The sequence below is a fragment of the Micropterus salmoides genome, unplaced genomic scaffold, assembly GCF_014851395.1.
Source record: "Micropterus salmoides isolate LMB-PRFRI ecotype aquatic unplaced genomic scaffold, ASM1485139v1 Ms_hic_scaffold_23, whole genome shotgun sequence".
Taxonomy (NCBI): domain Eukaryota; kingdom Metazoa; phylum Chordata; class Actinopteri; order Centrarchiformes; family Centrarchidae; genus Micropterus; species Micropterus salmoides.
The window spans coordinates 18,646,811-18,668,885 of NW_024041484.1; the positions used below are offsets into that span (position 1 = coordinate 18,646,811).

At 40.3% G+C, this 22,075-nt stretch overlaps 1 protein-coding gene across 6 annotated transcripts in view; it reads right to left on the reverse strand.

The window, feature by feature from the left end:
• Window positions 1–3,903: 3,903 nt before the first annotated feature.
• Window positions 3,904–22,075, reverse strand: part of magi2a (membrane associated guanylate kinase, WW and PDZ domain containing 2a) — a 238,547-nt gene continuing 220,375 nt past the window's right edge. For 4 of the 6 annotated variants that reach the window (XM_038738435.1, XM_038738433.1, XM_038738436.1 and 1 more), the window contains 7 exons: window positions 21,629–21,892; window positions 20,973–21,158; window positions 19,239–19,455; window positions 18,134–18,359; window positions 16,563–16,715; window positions 11,785–11,926; window positions 3,904–8,212 (listed from right to left, as the gene is read on the reverse strand). In XM_038738435.1, the coding sequence (XP_038594363.1) occupies window positions 7,488–8,212; window positions 11,785–11,926; window positions 16,563–16,715; window positions 18,134–18,359; window positions 19,239–19,455; window positions 20,973–21,158; window positions 21,629–21,892 (1,913 nt within the window). In that variant the 3' untranslated portion in view covers window positions 3,904–7,487. Of the gene's footprint in view, window positions 8,213–11,358; window positions 11,470–11,784; window positions 11,927–16,562; window positions 16,716–18,133; window positions 18,360–19,238; window positions 19,456–20,972; window positions 21,159–21,628; window positions 21,893–22,075 lie in introns of all 6 variants that reach the window. The other 2 variants (XM_038738438.1, XM_038738434.1) reach the window with 2 other exon arrangements.

Sequence of the window (22,075 nt, forward strand, 5' to 3'; positions counted from 1 at the left end):
CTGCTACACAAATACGAGCTACATGGTGGGCAGGGCGCGTGACCCCGCCCGTGGGCCCTCCCCTAGCCCCGCCGGTACACGCAGTCGTCGAGCGTCACGCCAAATCTCATTCAAAAATCTGTGAAGTTATCGTGGCTTGCTTGAGATGCGTAGACTCGTTATTGGTTGAATAGTGTAAAGTCACCGAATTATCAGAATATAAATTCGACATATAGGGCATACGAAAAACACAAATAAACGCATTATTTCTCATAAATGTAAAGTTTGGATGGTTTGCATATCAAAATAGTCTATAGGCTACTGTGTATTTACTGTCAAGAATTAGGCTTATCATGCAAAGACTTGAAGATTCAGGACATTGAAATGATGACAGGTGAATAAAATTAGGAATAAATTCAAACCCAAATCTTAAAGCTAGGGTAGGCAACTTAGAGGAAATTACCAAGAGACAGCTATAGAAAATATTTAACAATAAAAACTCCACACCCCCAAGAGTAGGTTACCTTCACAGAGAATTTCGATATAAGAAAATGACTGCAGCCTGTGAATAATCTCACTCATACTGTGACCAGAAATACAGCCATTTATTTCTAGAAGAGCATAAATCTGGCCATTAACAAAAAATACAATAAGATAAGATCAATTTAATTTGATCCTTCCAAACCCGTTCTCTCAATTATGTAATAAGCCTTGTCTCTAAATTACTTGGAATAGCACAACTTATCTCTTAACATAAAATGATCCATTGATCGCTCCTAAACTTAACCCATTGCTCATTATGCAGCTAAAACGTCAGAAGAGGCCCCTTTCTATTGACACCCACATAAAACCATGCAAGGGAGACCATTTGTTTCCCTGGTTGCACAAACGCTGATGCATAATTAAAGTTATCAAGTACCAGGCATCAGATACCACCATAACAGTTACTGCATCCAGCCTGGAGAACACTTAAAATCTCCAGTCGGTGCCTTTATTCCACATCTTACAGTTTTGATTATGACTAACTGCCTTCAGCTTCATTGCACAGACTTTGCCAAACTATAAAATCGACAACATCTCTGTACATCACATGGTAGAACAGGTTTAGCAGATGGTTTTGGATAAGATACACCCTAAACACAGTATGTCAGAAGGCATAAAGAGCATGCTGCAAAGTTTGCTCAAAGTGGCACACAGGGACAGGACAACCCTTGGCCTTGTCTGCAGGTAATTCTCATTGTGCTACAAATCATTTGCTGTCCCTGTAACCAATTTAGCCAATTGCAGAAATGTTTTCATGGTTGAATCTGTATACGTTGTCCAATTGAACCGAGAAGGCTGTTATGTATTTAAAAAGATTCCTGAGCATGACACTGTGCAGGCTCAGGACTTACCAGAGCCCGTTGCTCCCAAATGAGTTGATTGTTGTTCTCTGTCAGAAAATCTGTCTGACTAATGACGAGGGAACGGATCATCACTGGACATGCTGTTAAAGATTTATTTTTGTGCAATACAGAGAAGTCTTCTTGAAGGATGAAGCCATTGTGCTTTGTGCTATCTCTGCACTGCAGTTATTCTGCTGGCAATATGTTTAGTGGTGATGAGATGCTACAGGATGAAGCAATTCAGTGAGGGAGAACACCAGAGACGTCAGCGGAGGAGGTGAAACAATCCATCAAAGACTGCTGTGAAAATCTGACTCATGCATCCTGACAATTACATTAGTGTGTGTGTTTGGGAGATACATTGGGACAGTGTGTGATCCAGGGATGTGAGCCATTCTGGTAAACAGTCATTTGTGCATTTAGATGAACAGTTTCAGTACCATCAGACTGCACATTAATGCATCTGCAGAATATTACTAATGGTATGAGCGCAACAAAGTTATTGCATTTGATTCAGTGTCTTCAGCATGTCTTTAGTATCCTTGATGTCTCTTCAGAAAGAGCAGAGCAGTCTGTTGCAGCCTGTACTGAAGCTTGTTGTTCTCCCATTGGAGACATGGGCACCGCTCTGGATTGATTCACCCCTATGGAGAATACAGGCACCAGCCAACAGCTTCCAGCTGGCAGCAGGCGGCCCCGGCCAGCGCTCCCTCTGTAGGGGAGCTCGTTGTCCCGCTCCTACAGCGCTTCATCTCTCACCCCATGTTCCTTTTGTATCTCTTTCCTGTTTCTTTGATGCACAGACCCCTTATTAATGCTAGATATGTGATCAAATAAAAGACGTTTGACATTTTGTTCACAAAACGACATGAGGCAAAACAGAAGCAGAGTCACATTTAGGATTTAGGATTAAATCAAGTCTAAGTATCTTCCAAATTAAATTAATCATGACACTAATTGCAATTGTATTTCACGTTTTTTGTGTGTAACAGGATGTACATCTCATTATGTGTGAAAACCACAATACAACCTGGAGGAACACACGAGTGTCTTTAAATTTCCAAACGCTGCTGAATAGGTTGAAGATCTTGTAAATGTTATAATTGAATGCATATGCATTAAAATATGATGTCATTTTCTGTAATTTATGAATTCATATCATCACGATGGGTGATAAAATCCCAACATTTTTCAGAGGAAATGTCTGACTAATAACTTTATGTAAGTAACAATTATGAAACCAAGCAGCATAAAAATTTACCTGGTCTACACTGACCTCTAGTGGACACATTGAGAACGTGCACACAAGGCATAAAACCTTTTGACTGTTAACAGGAACTTACAGGAAACTAATATTCTCTCAAATCAAATCATCAGGGTCTTTTCTTGTATTAGCTGCTGAATTTCACCAGACTTATCAGATGCCTCTATGTGGCCACATTACAACATTACAACAATACAAAAACACAGAAATTCTGGAGTTTTTAGAGGAAAGTCAAGAACATATTTGCTTGCAAACACACACAACTGACCTGCAATTTATTTAACCACCTGCCATTATCAATAAAGTAGCAAATCATATGAGATGCAGCTGAAAGCTCCGAAGTCGCCCTTGAGTTAAAGGGGCACTCTACAGATTAGTCTGTTCCTGAATGGAGCTATCCAAAAAAACAATCTTTATGACGTTATAGTGACATCATCAGGGTTATCTTGGCTTGAGCTCAAGGCATAACATGTATAGAAAGCTTGTTTTAAAAACTGGGGGTGTGAAATTTGAAAGAAGTTAAGGGAAGAAATGTAGAATCCAGTGTTTTTTGAGCCACATAGTCAGGGGATCTTGACATCAGCTCTTTGCATTTCGTCCATTTTTTTTATCTGACTCTTGTGAGTTCCATGTTGGTTCATGTGTGTAGTTATATAACGTTAAAAATATATATTAGCACTTTGGGAAATACACTTTTTGATTTCTTGCTGAGAGTTAGATGAGAAGATTGATACCACTCTCATCTGTCAACTAAATATAAAGCTGCAGACAGAAAGTGGTTAGCTTAGCACAAAGACTGGAAACTAGGGGAGAACAGCTAGCTTGGCTCTCTCTGAAAGTAACAAGCACGTCTGAAGCTCATTAATTAACACATTGTATCTCGTTTAATACACACAAACGTGTGAAACAAACGTGTGGAAATTGCCATTTGTGGTTTAACAGGTTGGTGGGGTTAGCTGCTCCCATATGTTTCCAGTCTTTGTGCAAGCTAACCTGCTATTGCTACATATTTACCAAACACACATAAGAGTGGTAAATCTTCTCATCTAACTCTTGATATGAAAGTGAATCCATCTTTCCCATTCATTCAATATCAGTTTATTTACAAGCTAAAGATGTCACAGGAGGAATCAGTGTAACTTGTAATACATTACCAAAATAAACACTTAAATGTCTTTACATCTGTTTATAATGACAGTGTGAACATGTGCTTCTTCTAAATGGCCTGTATGCTTTCATAAAGACAGACATAATAAATCACGTCCTGAATAAATCTTTCATGTTGTGTCAAGATTTTCTTTTATTTTGACAGCGTTTCAGAATATCATACAGGTAAACAAGATTTTTGCAAAAGTTAATATATCCATAGTGCTGCATTTCATAAAAAATAGTTGCTCCACTTACAGTCTTTGTGACCATCAATAGTACACCGAGTCATATTTATAGAGATATTTGTTCAGGGTCTACACACTGCTATAACACTACACAGTGATACTGAGCCGTTTGGGTGGGAGTTCATGGTGTAGCGAGTGCGGTTATCTCAACACACACACACACACACACACATATACATACATACATACATACGCACGCACGCACAAAAACCTCCATATGTTTTTTTGTTCTTTTTGCAATCTCTAGAAAACTACTTACAATATGGCTCAATGGAGACAGCTCAGACATAGAAAGCAGTGAGTTGTGCAAAGGCTGAGCAAAAATATGCACATTTTTTGTTTCTGCTTCAAACATAAGTCACAAAATAAAGGAGAAAGTGAGCATGATGATACAGTATGTAGGCAGCATTTACTACCTTTAGTCTGACAAATGTGAAATTTAGTTACTTATGATTTTGTCCCTGCACACCATCAACAAGTGATTGAAGGGCTGAGCCGTTTGTGCCTGGCTGATGATTTCCTCCGACATAATAATTCATATCCCAAAGCCTCAGTGTGAGATTGTGCTTTAGAGTCAGGGCGCTTATTCCTTGTGTAATTACGGATCACAATGGCAAACATAATGACTTGTCTCCATTTGCTCTTTTCTTTGTTAAACGCTGTTTGCACTCCCCTCAGCAGAGGAAGGAGAGGAAACGTTTGTTCTGGTATTATGACTCGTGGCTCATTAAGAGGAAAAAGTTACCACTCAGACTTTTCATATCTGCAGAGAAGGTGCAGACGCTGTAAAAAGGTTTGTTGATCTCAAAATGGACTGTTTGCATGAACCCCTACCCCAAAGACACTGTGTTCAATGACATTTCTGCAACTGTAACAAGCCAATGCAGGCCCGTCAAACTTTTGATAGCTCCACCCTTTTAAAGCAGTGTATGTGGGGGCAGTAATATGAGCAATAATCAGCATTTGTTCCAGTGACTTTTGTTTTAGAAAATCACTGGAACAAAAGTGTAAGGGATGGATGAAACTGTGTGATTATCTGCTCTAATGTGAGCTGTGTTTGTTGGCTTAGTAGTTTCCAAGCTTGCTAACGTTTGCAGTTCTGTCATGCACTTTAGTGGATTTTATTAAGTTTACACTCCATCAGTTCCAGCCAGCGTTACATCTGCCAACGTCAAGAATTAGTCCTCATCCTCAAAGACTTTTCTCTTGCAACGTTAAAAGTAAAAACATACTGTTTGAAAGAAAAGCTCAACAGCCAAATGGTGTTATGTTAGAATGAAATAACAGTCTGATCTTAAAATATCTGGAATAACCGGCTCTGCCCTGCAGTCCAAGAACAATGCTGTGTCTTCATTAACATGTCGTATCACAAACTGACTTTAGCACAATATCATGCATGTAGCCATCAAGTGGAAACCCCCTATTTGCAAGATTCTCGTTTTAAAATGTGTCGTCTGGAAACCTCAAAGCCAGACACAGTTCTCATCCACCGTATGGAGCTAATAGCTTAGTTAATTAGCTAGGTAGGTAGAGCTGAAATGACAGCTGTCAGTGACAGCTGTCATTTCAGTTGTCACAATCGTCATCAGTCGCTGGCTAGAAATGAGAATGAGAGATCTTACTTTTGTTTACTTCTGTCTGGGATGAAGGGCCCATTGTTTAAAAAAAGACTTTTGAGTTGTAAATCCGCCACTGTTATCATTGTAAACTGCTGTGCTAGAATGGAAAGCTTGACAAGCACAGTCAACAAGAACTAAGGGGTCCAGAGCATTTACATTTATGCTGTAGTACATTGCCTTCAAATTGAGTCAAATTCTGCGGCAGGTATGTGTATGCTGAAAAATGGAGGCATTACTTCTTAATATCACAGTGTAGACAGAATCACCTAAACCAAATCAAATTCAGCAGCTGACAGTTGCTGTGACAGATGCAACCTCTTCTCAGCGGATATGGAAATGATAAAAAAAACACAAACATAAAACCTTTCTTTTTCTAAATTGAGGGCATTCATTCATTCAGGTTACAGATTGTTAGGCGAGCAAGCTCATGACAAGTGAGATTGAATCTTTGACGACTCAATATCAGACTTTACTAGTTCAGTTTGGTTTGGGTGCAAAAAGGTCTGCTCCGTGCTTGATTACACCAACTCATATGAGGAAATTACTAGCGTCAGACCTCATTCACAAATCAGCAATGAAAACTATCATGACCCAAAATGAACGACTTGCACAAATGAGGACCATCAACACCTCTGGTAATGAACAAATTTTCATACATAAGCTTGTGAAATAAATTCTATACTTCACCATATCACACTCATATTTGAAAAAATACAGTTTATTATTCATATCTGTAAAGTTGATGTTGTATAGCAGCCTGTTTTGAACCCTCTTAAGTGTTTTGGAGTTGAACCTTTGACTTTGAAAAGCCAAACCTCTCTGTCAGTCTAAGGCACTCTGCCCCTCGGTCGGTATCATGCAAGCTCCTTCTCTCAGCGTCCGGCTGGACACCACCATTGCGGATTGCTTTGTTCGTTAAGCACAAAAAATGACAATGGAATCGACGCGACACCCCAGCTGAACTCGGGATGATTAAAGCACAAACATACCATGAAGTCAACCGCAGCAGGCCTGACGAGACCTTGAACTGCAGTCACGGCGCTGAACTGCAGTGTAGAAGAGGGAGACGTTGGTGTGGTGAAAGTTCTGGTCCATGTCGTGCCGTTGGGCTCGTCTGAGCATGGACTAAAAACTCCATCGGCTCATCTAAGGTTCTTTTCACTTAAAGATGATCTTATTTACACTATGATCCCACATATTCATATTCATTATAATATATCTATGCCTATAATCATCTGATAGATTATTCAAGACAGATTCAGGCCCATACAGTCTCTGTTAAGGCAAAGTTCATCTCTGCGGTCACTCTTTATTTCATTCGCTCTCGTCAAAAACAGGCAAACCTTCTTTTAAACACTCCATTTCATAAAACAGACTCCGTTGTGAAGATATATATATATATAAAAAAAAATCCAACGCAACTGACGGTTTCTTCGTGTCAGTTGTTTAATATTTGCATGTTTGTCCCCTAATTCTGCTTGGAGAGAAATCAAAATAGAGTTCATCAAAGTTTGTAACCCCCGAATGTTTCTCCGCCACGCTACACACACATTCTACTTGCTCTTCCATTTTTTTTAAAAAGTGGATGATTTTTCCAGTTCTTAAGGTGGTGGGTGTAAAATATTTCTCAAAATAATTTAGAGTACAGTATCATAAATAAAACTCTAAAAACACGTGGTCCAGATCACCCTGCTCCCCCGCTTGGTTTTGACTCTGTGGTCTATGGGAGAATGGGATCGAGGGGGGGACAAAGGAGCACGGGAAGGTGTGAGGATGGTAGTTTCATCCAGATGGGGCGGTTTACTTCAGATGAGTGTGGCCACTGCGTTCGGCTGGAGCCGCGGTGTTATCTGCTCAGAGTGGACGTGCCTGTGCGCAGAGTGCTGGGCAGCTTGTCTGACCCGGGGATCTTCCAAGGCCCAGGAGAGACCGTGGCCTTCCTCCCTGCTGCGTTGCTGCCGCTGCTGGTGCTCTTGTTGGGCAGGCTGGGCAGGCTGGGCCGGCTCTCCCCCAGGCCCCTGTCCAGATCCCTGGGTTTGTTCTGCTCCGATTCCACCTGCTGCCCGCTACTGTAACGTTCCACATCTTCCCTGCTGTTCCCGTTAGTGTGCGGGAGCTTGGAGACGCTTGGAGATTGGGTGGATTCTCTGTTGTCCCCAGTATTTCTCTCCTTGGACCTCCCTCTGGTGCTCCTGGAAGGTTTGGGCTCCCCGCTCTGCCCCTCTATGCCCCCTTCCCCCTCAGTAGTGGGCTGCACCCTGTGCCCCTTGTGGGTGGACCTGCCACCCTCCTTCTTGGTTCTGCCACTCCCGACAGTTGTAGCCGCTCTCCTCCCCTGGCTGATCAGATCTGGATTTAGCAGCTCAGCCTTCTGGGGGCTCTTTGAACGCTCCTTCCTGCTGTCTCCTGCCGCCAGGTCACAAGGGACGTCCAGAGGCGGCAGGTGAGGTGGGTCGGGGGCCGGGGCCAGATGAGATGAAGGCGATGACATGGAAAGGCTGTCAATGGGAGGGGCTACTTCCGACAGGCTTGGGGAGGCTGAAGGATGAGCATCCCATGGGGCGGCATTATCTAAAACACATACACACAGTGAACAATGTGGAAACACACACACACACACACACACACACACACACACACACACACACACACACACACACACACACACTCTGCTTAAAAGCTTGCAAGCATGCCACTGCACAACCAAACACTAAATCAAAACAAAAATAATCAACACAGCAATCATTCCTATTCTACAAGCTAAAAGCAATTAAGGAAATATCAGACCAGCACCACAAACTACTTCTGAACATGTCACAGGGCAGCTCTACTTTTAGACAACATCAATCTGACTCCCATTGCTCTCTTTAAAGCCCCGGCCAATCTGAAACCTTGGCGGAAAATCGAAAACAGGTTTAATGAAATGGATGATGTGCCCAATAGGGTGGTGCTTTAGTGAGAATGAAAACCTCAGGGGCAGAGTGCCTCTCTCTCTCTCTTAAGCCCAAGGAAGTCTGTATCCGGTGTAGCAGCTGCAGTGAATCTACACCGTGCTCCTTCATAACCCTCCACTCTCACGGACTGTTAGCTCCTGTTTCTGCACCGATGAGCCTTGGTCCCTCGGCCATCAGTCACTTTCAGCGGGCTAGGCAGGGGGCAGAGGCTAGCCTAGCTACTATGGCGCCATGAGGCCCAATTATAAGCAGACTATCATGCAGCGCTGGAGCATGTTAGATCCGGGACTAAGAGGGAGAGAGAGTACCTTGTCATGTCTAAGTACACTGCAACTGCACTACCTGCAATATGCCTGGTGCAATGAAGTGACATTTAAAGGACCTGTATGTGTGTGAATGTGTGTGTGTGTACCGGTATGTGTGTGTTGAACCTGTGATTATCACATACTGTGTTAATGCCTGCCAGCTCCATTTAAGTTTTGGTCTGCTTACATTACTGAGTCACCATAACACAAACTGCAATATGTAAAATAAATATTATATAAAATACATTTGTAATAATTTGTGAGTTTTTGGCTGCTTGGGGGCGGTGAACTCAACATATTATCACCTCACAAGTTAATATGGGGAATATATGGAACAGACGTGTATTTACATATCCAGCAGACATAGAGCAACATTAGCATTCATTTAGAGTCATGTTTGTGTCCACCTGATGAATGTGAATGCAACATTTATTCTCCTTTTTGCTCTGTTTTGGTTTCCACCAACTCCTGGGGGAAATATCCAGGTAAATGTTCAACAGCTAATTGCTTACTTTGTCTGTCTGCTGTTTGGTGTGAACAGGTACAATGGGATTTTAGAGCTTTTTAACTGAAAAACATTGCCTGCTGTGGCAGAAATGGAATTATGATGCCGGGGAGAGTAAAACAAAACAGTAAAGTTGCAGGCCGGGAAACGAAAACAATGAGCTGAGACAGGCTTAAGCTAAGCTCTAAAATATATTAATTATGATATTTAAAATACTTAAAACACCTTTAAATTGAAGTAAATTATCTTTTTATTTTGATTTCCACCAATAATTTTGCACCTTTTCATAAGGTTGAGGCCTACTTGCTGTAAATTTCACATGTTAAGAAGGGCAATCCACTGATTTTACATGTCAAAGTCAATTTACTACTCATTGAAAGTACTATTTAGCCTGTGAACAGTTCTGTGGCATTACTTGTGAAATCTTTTGTGAAAGTTTTTGAAATTATGTTTGCCCTAAAACCTGGGAGCACTTAGCGGGTGTTTACTGTGAGGGAAAGTCTGACAAAAGATGAAAGATACATAATAGGAAGATAAAATCCAGTGTTTTCAGTGACTGACCCATAGGGACAACAAAGTCAGGACAAAAGGTAATGATATCTGCATCGATTTAAACCATTCTTTGTTTAATCTGCCTCTTGCAAGCCCACCAAACTTTATGGAAATGCTATACTGAATTAGATAAGTACTATTTTAATTGCTACTGGAGATATTCAACCTTTCTAGAAGCCATACAAAACAAACAGACTTCTACAGAGTAACACATCACTGAGAAAATGTGAGGATTTTTATTTTTAAATGACAACTGGGGATGGCGCAGGTTAAATCCTCCCTGATTAAAAATATGATTCATAAAAAAGGCTGTGAAGCATTTCTTCTCTTATGTTTGTTTCTAAAGCATTTTTAATTTCTTAAATGTAATTCCCAGGACTTCGATAAATATGAACCCTAGAGGTGCAGATCTAACGCTGGATAGCGGCACAAAAACACACACAATGCCACACACAGGCACACAGTAATATTCATGCACATGCCCACAACCATATGTTTTTATGTCAACATTACACTGCTTCTATTCTTCTTCTTTTTGAATTCAGCTGGTCCTAAAAAGTACACAACAACCTGAAACAAAAATGAACTAAACTAACTAAAATAGCTCCTTTGAACATTAGTATTCTAATGTTTTAAATAGCCAAATTAATCACCATAGATGCATAACCTTCCAGGAGGCGAACTCAGAACACAAAAGATCTCTGGTTGACCACAGTAAGACTCTGTTTGCATATTTCAAGGCTGTAGAACCACCTCAAGGCAAGTATTACAAAAACTCTCCACACATAGAGATTAAATCCCTGTCTGGAAAGGGGGCTAGCCGACATAGAAAAACAACATCACCCTCTATTTCCTGTGTTTAGGGGCTGGAGGGTGACCACCAAGGCCCAGAGCTGATGAATGTGCAACGGGTTTAGTGCTGCTGCGTTCCCCTAAAACTTTCTTTCTCTCTACTGGGAGGATGCGGAAACGTGAGCATCATGCTGGTGCAGAAACCACAGGAGTGACTGGCGCACTAGTCTTTTATAACCTGCTGGATCACAAGAATAGATGTCCCCTTCCAGGGTCGTTTCGTGCTGAGCAGGGATTTCCCTGGTTAAATAATCTGTCGGAATATTTCACGTTCAACTCACGTGGCTGACTCAGGGTGAATGCTCTTACGGTTATATTTTTAGATCTGTCGGTGGCAGCTGATATATACGTTCACTAATATTACAACATCCTGCAGCTTGAAGCCTTACTTATTGATTATTCCACAAGCCAAAAGGCCACATCTTTGTTGTGCTGGTATGAAAGTGCTATGTTCATCTTGAACAGGTGGTTACAACACAACAACGCACAGAACCACAGCACAGAAAGCCAGGGTTAAGTGAAGAGAAAAACATTCGTATGGTCACAAACCGTGTCTTTAGAGTGGCCCATTAGGAAGAAATGGGGGGAGCCATGCTTGTCACTTTTCATGCACATTGAGAAAGGAGAAGACACCATTCCTATAGAAGGGGAAGTAACAACCTAGACCAATCAATTAGTGATAGGTCAATGAAATGGACAGAAGAAAAACTAGTGTTAGTCAAGATAGAAGAGACAAATCATTAGTTGTTTTTTTTTTGGTTTTTTTTTACAGCATAGTGAAATAGAGAATACAGCGAGTACAGAGTATAAAAAGACAGAAGATATAACATGAATATAGACGCATGCTTGAACCATGTTATCAAGAGTTGAAGAGATATTAAGAGTAATGAGATTACAGTCAAAGAATTAAAATAGAGGTAAGAAATGATCCTGAAGACAAAGAAAGCTGCTGTGGATTAAATTTTAGATACTTACCTTGATACTCTGGGACCTGCCCTGTACCCCTCTTTAGGAGGAGGCGAACACGCCTGCCTCCAGACTTGATCAGCTCGATGGCCTTGGCGTGGGTCATGTCCCGGGTGCTCTTTCCATTGATCTCAATAATTTGGTCCCCAACCTGGATGTCAGGAAGTGTGTGACAGAGAGTAAAAGAAGTTGTTAACACCTCCGTCAGAGGGAAAATGTGTGCTTTTGAGGCAGACTGACATGTTTATAAGTTTTGTGTCCACATATTTGGTCCTACTTTGTTTTGGGAGTCAGAATCAGAGTCAGCTTTATTGCCAAGTAGGTTTACACATAAAAGGAATTTGCTTTGGTGACTTGGTGCATTACAATAAACATACATATTGTATATACATATTAATATAATATTAAATTGATAAGATATGAAAATTATAAAAGAATATTAAAGAATATGTGCAATTCTGTGTATTAAATATTAATACTTAGGGCTGTGGTTCTTAAACATCAAACTTTCCATATCGTGCCCCCCTTCATCATACCCTGCCATACCACTGCTTTATCAATCACTACAGATATTGGTGAAAATAAAATGAGCCAAGCCAAGAATTTTTTATGAAATAAACAAAAAAGACAGCATCGTTAGTGCCAGTGCACACTTGTTTCTTTTATTGTCTCCAGATGAAACATACTGTATTCTGTACAGGTGTAATGTTTGGGTGCACGCATACTTTGGACTCTATAGTATAAAAATACATTAATCAGTATATAATACACATATATAAGCAGTCTTTGGACATTTTATATAATAATAATTTCATAGATGTTTGTAATACACTATAATGGTAAATAGTTAAAAGCAGATATAAGTGTGTATTATGTATTTGTCAACTTTAACTCCTCATGTAGGCAACAATAGGTGGAGGCTGGTAATTGGTAAGCAGCTGGTAAACAGATAATGAATGACTATATAGTAAAACATGGGTGTTATTTGATAAATAATTTATTCATAGGAAATATTCTAATTGTTGACAAACACTGTACATTAATATGCTATATAATGTATGCAATAAGTTGCTTTATTATGTATTAAATGTTTGTGTAGTGCTACCTTCGCCAAAGGGTTTTGTTAACTAAAGGAAGCAATTTCATAATGCTTTGAAATACAAAATATACATCAATATATATGATGTGATGTCCAAAATACCTGATTTTATTTGAGTTAATATTATTAAGTGAGTTGGACATTATTTTTTAATCTCCCAAAGAAATCAAGTGCAACAGAAGTGTATCTATTCTAGGAACAAAGTCTTTCAATTTGTATGGAAGAGACAATTTCAGAATACATCGTCTCGAAAGAAGAAAGAGGTCTTTCAGCTGCTAAAAACTTTGTTGACGCTTTTTTAAGTCACTGATAAAGACTTTGCGACTTCAGGGCAATCAATAACAGCAAGCTGGTTCAGGACTGAAGCTGCTTTTATACACTCTAGAGTACCACTAAAGCTCTTTGACCAGTTGCCGTGAAGTATGGGGCAAAACTAAATGGAAAGCGCTGCACCATTTCACATCTGGGACATAATGAAGATTAATATATTCAATGCAATTTACAATTTGAATAATGACGCTTGTACACAAACTTCAATTATAGACTTGACATGTTTGTGTGTGTACAGCATTTGAGGATCCTCGCAAGGTGTTACCTGTAGAAATTTTTGATAGACACACTGAAAAAAACCACCAATATCAGGTGGCATATTATTACAGGAATCTATTGGTCGAGTTCACAAAGGTGAAAATGAGATGAGCAAATTATTGAAGGTGTTTGCAGACTGAGTCAATTATAATGTGGCAGGTCTGCAAATGAGCTCACTACAGTACATTTAAAATTTAATATTAACAAGCTTCTTCTATCAAGAACGACACTCACATAAAAGGTTGAATGTAGAGAATTCACTGGCTTTCCATGAGTTTCCATAAGAGTTACTAAGCATTACCAGTCATGAACTGGTGCCCGTTATAATTAATTTCATGTCATTTGGATGGAATTATGGCAGAGCCCTTCTCATGAAGCTGCCAAGCAACATATTAGGACACTTTGATGAATACCAATAACCTGCCCATTTAAAATCACCGTGACTACAGCAGCTCAGTTAACAGCTACTCTAATTTTTACCTGCACTATCTTTCCTTTGTGAACACTTCCTGATGTGCACGCGGACGGGTCAAACGTCAGTCCTCCCTCCTTCAACACTTTCACTTCTCAGCCCTTCAACAGGCAGCTCTGAGGCTTACTAATGGGGAGGATTTACAGGGGAACAGGACAAAACATGCCGCCCAATTACGCTCACAAATGGAGAAGTCCTCCGATAATGGCCGGGGTAATTTGAAAGTCAGGAGCGGACTCGAGTCAAGAGAGGGGGAGTCATTAGGTGTCATTACAGTGGTCTGAAGAGAGGTGGAAGGCAGGACAGTTCGATCATTAATCCTCACCTTCTAACAGCAGAGGAGTGTGATCTCCATTTTCATCTTTAATAAAGATGGAAGTAAAGCTGAATAGACGTCATGTGAATGGTGAGCACAGGGAATGTGCGGTGGAAATGAAGCAGGAGTTGCTTCTATTGCACCCGATGCCCACGCATAACTCAGTCTTTATTGAAGGTTTAAAGCTTAGAGAGGTAATTAAAAGTGCTGAATGATTATCTGTAATAACTAATCACTTTATACAATTTTCTTAAACGCCTCTGCACTGCCCCTTGAACCTAAAAAAAAAGCTTACTGATTAGTTGGTGGCTAGCAGGGTCAAATTAGATTCCCCCCCTTTTTAAAGATGAGAAAAAAGTGCCAGGTGAGGAGGAATGACTTGGCTTAAACTCAAAACCTCAGAGAGAGTGCAGGGAGTCGCAGTGCAAGTGGGGTTTTGGTTTCTGCACCTTAAAACATGTCAAAACACCACTCAAATCCAAAGCGACAGGCATGTCAAAAGCTTTTTAACCAATGTCTTACATTTGCTTAAGTTAAAGCCAGATTGATTCCTCTCTGCACCCGGCAGTATGGGGGCGAGGATTGTTGGAAGAGGGATCAAAGTGTTCTCTGCACCTTGTTCTCTGAAATCTATTCAACAGTGCACTTTTGAGTTGATTTCAATATCCCACCAGCAGTGTGTCACTGCCTGGCCATTCATCTATGACAAATCACTCGGGGGAAGAAAGTAATTAAGTACATTTCCTCAAGTACAATCCTGAGATTCTTTATACTCCTACTCCAATACATTTCAGAAGGAAATACTATACTTTTTACTTCATTAAGTTTACTGGACAGCTGTAGTTACTGGTTTTCAGATTTCAAAAATACATTGTCTGGTGGTTTAATTTAAATGAACTCAACCAATTTACACATCAAAGTCTGTTTACTGCTGCATCGATTTTGATCCTTTTTTAAAAATGGTCCATCGTGAGTGTGACGATGCTATATGGGTGCAATGCAAAATTTCTGAAGGGCTCAAATTTAAAAAAACCAAAGAGGCAAAAACCTATTCAATATTTCACATTTGTGTAGCAAAAGCTTGTCTTTTCGTCTTTTCGACCCTCATTCATCTTATGTTCCCTCAGAGTTTTGTGACATTTGGAGGGGGCCCAACCCCTTGGTTGGGAAACACTGGACTAAATTACCTAGTAGTATATACAGTTAAAACTAGCTCCACCTCAACCAGTTACATACTACTGATAAATCAATGCATTAATGTTACCAATCTAATAATAAAATATAAAATTATTTATCAGGCACTACAGTCATTTTTCTGTAGAAGTAGTTTTACTTTTAACTTTTACTAATTTATACTTAACTTATGTAGGCTTTTGAATGCAGGACTTTTATGTAAAGATGAGTACGTTAAGATTAATGCATCTGTACTTTTACTTAAGTGAAGGATCTGAATACTTCTTCCACCCTGATCAGATTTCACGGCAGCGTGTATGCTGACTTCAAGTGAAGCTCAAGAGGGATTCCCTCCTCCTCTTCTACCTGCGTCCAGACCCACTGGACTTCATCGAGTACGCCAACGAGGAGGGAAAGTAATGCCTCCCCTGGGGGCATTTTGCACACATTATCTTTGACAGGTTCATTACAGATAAGGAATGTAGAGCACACTGAGGCTATCACCTCCAGACATAACGACTGGAGAACATGCAAGAAAGAGAAAAGGTGAGCGAGAAAGTAGGAGATCAAGAAAGATATGTTGGTTGAAGGATTAATTCTGCATTGACAAACAGAGAAAAGCTACTGTAACAGTCGCAATTTATCTTGCTAACAGAAAAGCACATGAAGCAAATGAGGGGGCATTTACACAGCAGTGGTGGAGTTAAAATTCCATAGTATTTTTACTTACATGTTTATAAATTCATGATTTCCCTGACTGAATAGTACAGTAGCAACTATAGCTAGAGGGGGGTTGTGCAGCTATGCAAACATTAAAGTATAATTTAAGTTGGCACACTTAAATGTTTTATCTGTCTTTCATCTTTCTGAATATTATCTGTTACTAAATGCAGAGGAGAGATGAGTTTTAGGAACTTGGGAGGAGACATGCGTCCAAAAAACTCTCAGTCAAAAGGACAACCCAGAATTATTTTGACAGATTATTTATTAACTGGCTCTTAAAAATTGCTGTTGCAGCTTTGATAACATCAGACAATTACAGTGAGCGTCTGCTATGTAATCCAGAAAGATAGATAGCAGCTTAACCTTTAAAGAGGGTGTAGTGGCTTTCTTAAAGGAAATGGCATCATCAGACGTACCCTCATCCTGCCGTTGCGGATGGCTGGCCCATCCTCTGCCAGTCGTAGGACAAACAGATCCATCTTGTACTCTCGACCTCCGCGGATGCTAAAACCAAAGCCTTTCACACTTTTCTCCAGCTCCACTGTGAAGAAGTCAAAGTCCTGTGCAAGCTGAGGCAAGCATAGATCAGATGAGATTAGATTCAATGTTATCTGAAGAGAAAATGGGCCATTACAGCAGAAAATAGTCTCAGACTCAGCAAAGACAAATAAGTTGGGAATGGGGCAAATGCAGGGTAAACAAAACCCAACCAAGAATGACATATATATAGTATATGCAACCTTATATAGTATTAAGTACGGGATATCCCGTACTTTATACTATATAAGGTTGCATATAAGGTAAAGTAATCTTAAATATTTTAAGTACCCAGAAGTATGTGTCAGCTGTGCACTTTGTCTGCTCAGTTTTACTTACACAAACAACACAAAAGGAAAAATAACGCAGATGAACGACTGCCAAGCTTTCACTAAAAATGCAGTTTTACATACTGTTTTTGTATTTCACCATCCCTAACTTTCTGTTGGGAAATAATGTAATACTAGAATTTATTTAGTCAGCTTTCAGTACAAATATATGAATTAAGGTGTAGAGAAGAACTGTAGTAGAATATGGCCTAATTTGAAAAAATAATATGCAGTATACTGTATACACAAAAGAAATTACAGGTTAGTCTGGAGCCAAAACTATAAATGTATCCAAATACCTGCAAAAACAATGATATGAAGAAATCAGTAGTGTAAAACAAACAACATCAGTAATAACTTCTACAGAAGCACTTGCATTAGATTTGAAAATGTATGGCATTTTTGGTTTATTGCAACTCCATGAGTGGCAATACATGGCACATCCTTAAACTGACCAACAGAAAGTGTTGCTTCGACCAGAATAAATTTGAGGCAGAGGCAGGGGCAGGGGCAGACTGATACATTGGCAGGCTAATATTAGCTTATCATCTAGCAGGCACGAAGCAACATTAACATTCAGTGGGGTCATGTTTCTGACCATCTGATGAATTTTTTGGTCTCCACATTCTCCATACGGAAATATGTAGCTCTTAAGTTGCTAAATTCTCCACTATGTTTACCAGCTTGTCGCTAACTTTTTCTGCCAGCTGTTTGGTACTGGGCAAGTACTGTACAGTGGGTTTTTATAGTTAAAAAAACAAAACAAAGCTGAAGACAAATGTTTGCCGCTGCTGGAAATTAGCTTGATGAAAGCCATAAGAGTGAAGCAAAACCGTAACACTGTGGGCCATAAAACCAAACAGTGAGTTAAAAGATGCAGACCTGAAGGGAACTGTAAAGTGGGGTGATAATTCTCGATTCATCACTACAAGCAACATTCACATTAGACATAGTCATTTGATCCATTGTCATGTAAAAATATTGATTAATGCAGCTTTAAGCAATCCTTATCTCCTTACTCTCAATTATCCATACTTTCGTTTCGACCTGACAGTATCACATTCTAAATATGGGTCTGTGAGGAATAAAGAACACTTTTCTGGTGTGTGAAACATCCTTACTTGAACTGGTGGCATTCGGTAGTCTGGGATGGTGAACTGCCTGGCGTCAGTAGCTAGCTGTCTGTAGTCGAGAAGTGGTGGGTGTCTGTAGTCCAACGTGGGTGGCTGCCTGTAGTCTGCCACAGGAGGGTGCCGGTAGTCCACAGGCGGCTGTCTGTAATCTGTGAACGACGGCTGTCTGATGTCTGGTTTAACATCCTGCCTTGCCTTCACCTCTGACCTGTAACTAACAGACCAACCACACTGAAGGAAGAACTTCTGGGAGGATTTCTTTTACTGTCATAATTATCTTTCAAGATGCTACATTACATGTGTTATGTTTCAGCGCACTTAGTGTGCTCTGAAAATAATGCTTTCTGACAAAGTGCTAGGTCAACTAGTGCTGACAGAGATGGCTTGTTTTGGTTCACACTGACAACCACTCAACAAGACTTAAGTGAGGAAATTAAACTGCTTTTCCTCACACATCACATAAAATGTTTATAATAAAAACAAGTTCTCTCAGAGGCTGGTGACGCCATGTACAAGCAGATTTGGATTCTGTGTAAAGCAGAGGGAAGAGGCAGTGACATTGTAGATTTTGGACCCCTGTAGTTCTTAGTAAAATATTCAACAGATCTCTATAAAGAAGCAATTTATGTAAATAATTTAACAATCCATAAGAGTTAAGTGATGTTATACAACAAACTGGGGAAAGAGAAACAGAGAGAGAGAGACAGGGTGAGAGATGAATAAAGAACAGAGATGAGATATAGAAAAGGAGAGAGATAGAGAGGAAAAGGTGTAAGAAAGAGAAATAAACTATAACAAGACGTGACGAGAATAAAAAAGTGAAAGAAAGATGGAGGTAATGGGGACAAAAGGATGAAAGTATCTGACTTACTCGTACCTGTATTCTCAGAGGAACAGCTTTTCCCCCCAGAGACAGATACAGGGCTATAGTCTATAAAAATGCTTCAGTGCATCAGAAAATCAAGACAGCTGCAAATTTGACACTGTAACACAGCATGAGGATGAAACGGGTTTCATCATAACTGTTTGTCGCCACTTTGAGAAGAACTTGTCATGGTCTGTAAACCTGGTATCCTTATAAAGAGTGTCTTACCTGCTCTCGTGGGTGTAGGTCGGAGGTGGAGGGGCGGGCAGCTGGGTCACAGGGCTCTGGTGTGGCGCGGGGTTGGGCTGGCTTACAGAAGGGTTGGGTTCTGCCATTGCTGGGTTGGGATGTGAGGCAGTGGTGCTCGGCTGGATCTTCGGGCTGTGCTGCTGGGCCATGGGGCTTTGCTTCTCTGAGCTGGGGGCTGATGGGGGATTGCTGATCTCTGGGATTCAAAGAGGGAGGACAGAGCGTGGAACAAATCTTATCACAACATGCACTTTTAAGCTTTATTTAACCACGTAAAAGTCTTTTTTGATGCTTAAAACAGCATGAATTGATTTTTATGGCCACTTAGGGGCAGCACTGCTACACAGGGTTTGCACATTACCATACCACTACCTTGTATAATATATATGTATATATAAGTAACTGTATATGTTTTTTTAAATTCTATTCTAATTATAAATATGTGTATATATATTTTGTATGTATAGTGAGCTATACCTTTTTTTACACCTATACTGTACCTAATTTCATTGTGCAGCCCTGTGTTGTAGAATGACAAAATAAACGTACCTTGCAAACACGACATATCATGATGTTGATATGGCAAACATGTCAGCAAAGTGTTTCCTATTTATTTACACACCCAGAGGATATGAAGCAACATTTATTTGGAGTAATGTTTCTGTCCGCCTGGTAAATGCCCAATATTTACTCTCCTTTTAGTTCTGCTTTGGTCTCCACCAATTCCTGGGACAAATATCTGTCTCTTTAAGTGCTAAATGCTCCAACATGTTCTCTAGCTTGTCGCTTACTTTGTCGTTCAGCTGTTTGGTTCGGGTTAGTGGGTTTATAAGAGCTTAAGAGAAAAGTAAAGCTGAATGACATTAAAATGCTCAGTAGATCTGAGGGGTTAGTCACTACGAGCGACCCTTTTCACATTACATGTAGTAAGTTGATCAGTTGTTAATATAAAAATACTGATTAGTGCAGCTTTAATTATTTTTTTTAAAGAACAACACAATTGCCAGGCATTATCACATTGAAATCACAATCATTAAAAGCAAGGACAAAACCTAGCTAAATCTTAGAGGAAACGCTGTGGGGTTTCTTGTAAGGTAGCTCTAAATAACAGGGTTATAAATGCCAATGAACAGCAACGCATAAAACAGAAAAAGGTAGTTAAAAGTATAAAGGTAAACCAACCAACATGATCATTTCATTAAACACATATGGTGTGCATTTTGTCCATCTTTTAATGCATGCTGAAAATAATTCCTCAGTCTCAGTAATAAACTCAGTCTTGCTTGCTTCAGAAATGTTTTTTAGTTATCTGTTCTGGGTGATCAGTTTTCTCTCGGGGATTTTTCAAAGCGATGTGGTAATGATTGCAGAATACAAGAACAATCACTAGGACTAGGAAACTGACATTTTTTTAGTAATATAGTCATTGTGTATTTGAAAGATAGCAGCGCTGTTCAAGCATTTAAAAGTGTTACGGAGACAGGGTTGATTCAGTGAAGAGAATCTGCAGAGCAGAGAAACACAACTCATGAATATGACAAGTGACAGTTAATCTAAAAAGAATCACATTTAGCAAAACTCATATTACAACTTTCATTTAATGGAGCCAAATCAATTCCTGTCATAAATCATTGTCCTCCCAAAGTATTACAGTTTCGAGCCCTCGTCTATCATGTCCACGTGTTGCTTGTGTGTGTCCACGTGTTCACTCACCTTCCTGCGGTATGATCCTCAGGGTGACGCTGAGGCCCGCATCCTTGATCAGCTTAACGATGTCGGCGTGTGGCATGTTGACGATAGACTGGCTATTCACTGCCAGTATCCTGTCTCCCACCTTCAGCTTCCCACAGCGGTCGGCTGGGCTGCTCTCGATGATGCGGCCAATTTTATGGGGCACAGCTGTCGGAGGATTCAAACACAACACGCTGCAGGTAAAGACGTGCTTAGCAGCAGATTGGAGGATTACGCCTGTCTGTGCTCACACACACCACTCACTGACTGACTGAATATGTCTCTGTCTCTCTCATTTTGCTATTCACCCCAGGCTTACGTAAGGCATCCAGTTTTTTTTTCATGTGTGTGGGCGATGCACTGATGCTTACAGCGGCATACCAACGTTGTGTGTGTCTGACGTACCAGGGGAGGGCATGTATAATCGACGAGATAAAATGAGTGGTGCTTCACTTTTTATTAAGTCATGACCTTGTCTTATACTTAAGTTTGGTACTGATCTTGACAATAGATGAAGTTTAGTTTATATGCATCTTCACAAGAGGTTTATCCCTTGTTATGCAGAGAGGAGGATGAGTGATGATGCACAAGCATCTACTTGACCCCATGAAACACAGTAAAACAATTGCTGGACTCACTGTTGGTGGTGGCCGCCTCAGGCCGGTTCAGCGAGCTAATGATGACAAAGCCAAAGCCTTCGCTCTCCTTTCGATTGATGATGACGTCACTGGGTTGTGTGTTGGGGGTCGACATCCTGTCTGAAGGGGCGGTGGTATTGCCCATGCTAGTGTTGGGTGCCTGGTTAGTGATGGTGCTGTTCCCATATGTGAAGTCACTGCGGGGGGAGCTGTGCTGCGTGGAGACAGAGCCAGGGCTACGGCCATTCTCTGGACAGGACTCACCTGTAGGGGGTGTCACAAGATAAATCTGAGCGGTTGTGAGACGATTTATGGGGTAGAAAAAAAGTTCTGCTACACAAATCTGGATTCAAATTTTGGATTTTTCTCAAATCTTTGTTCAGTTTTTAGATTTTACCTCTTTGGTAAACCCCAGCTTTAATCTTTAACAATGTATTGTATTTTATA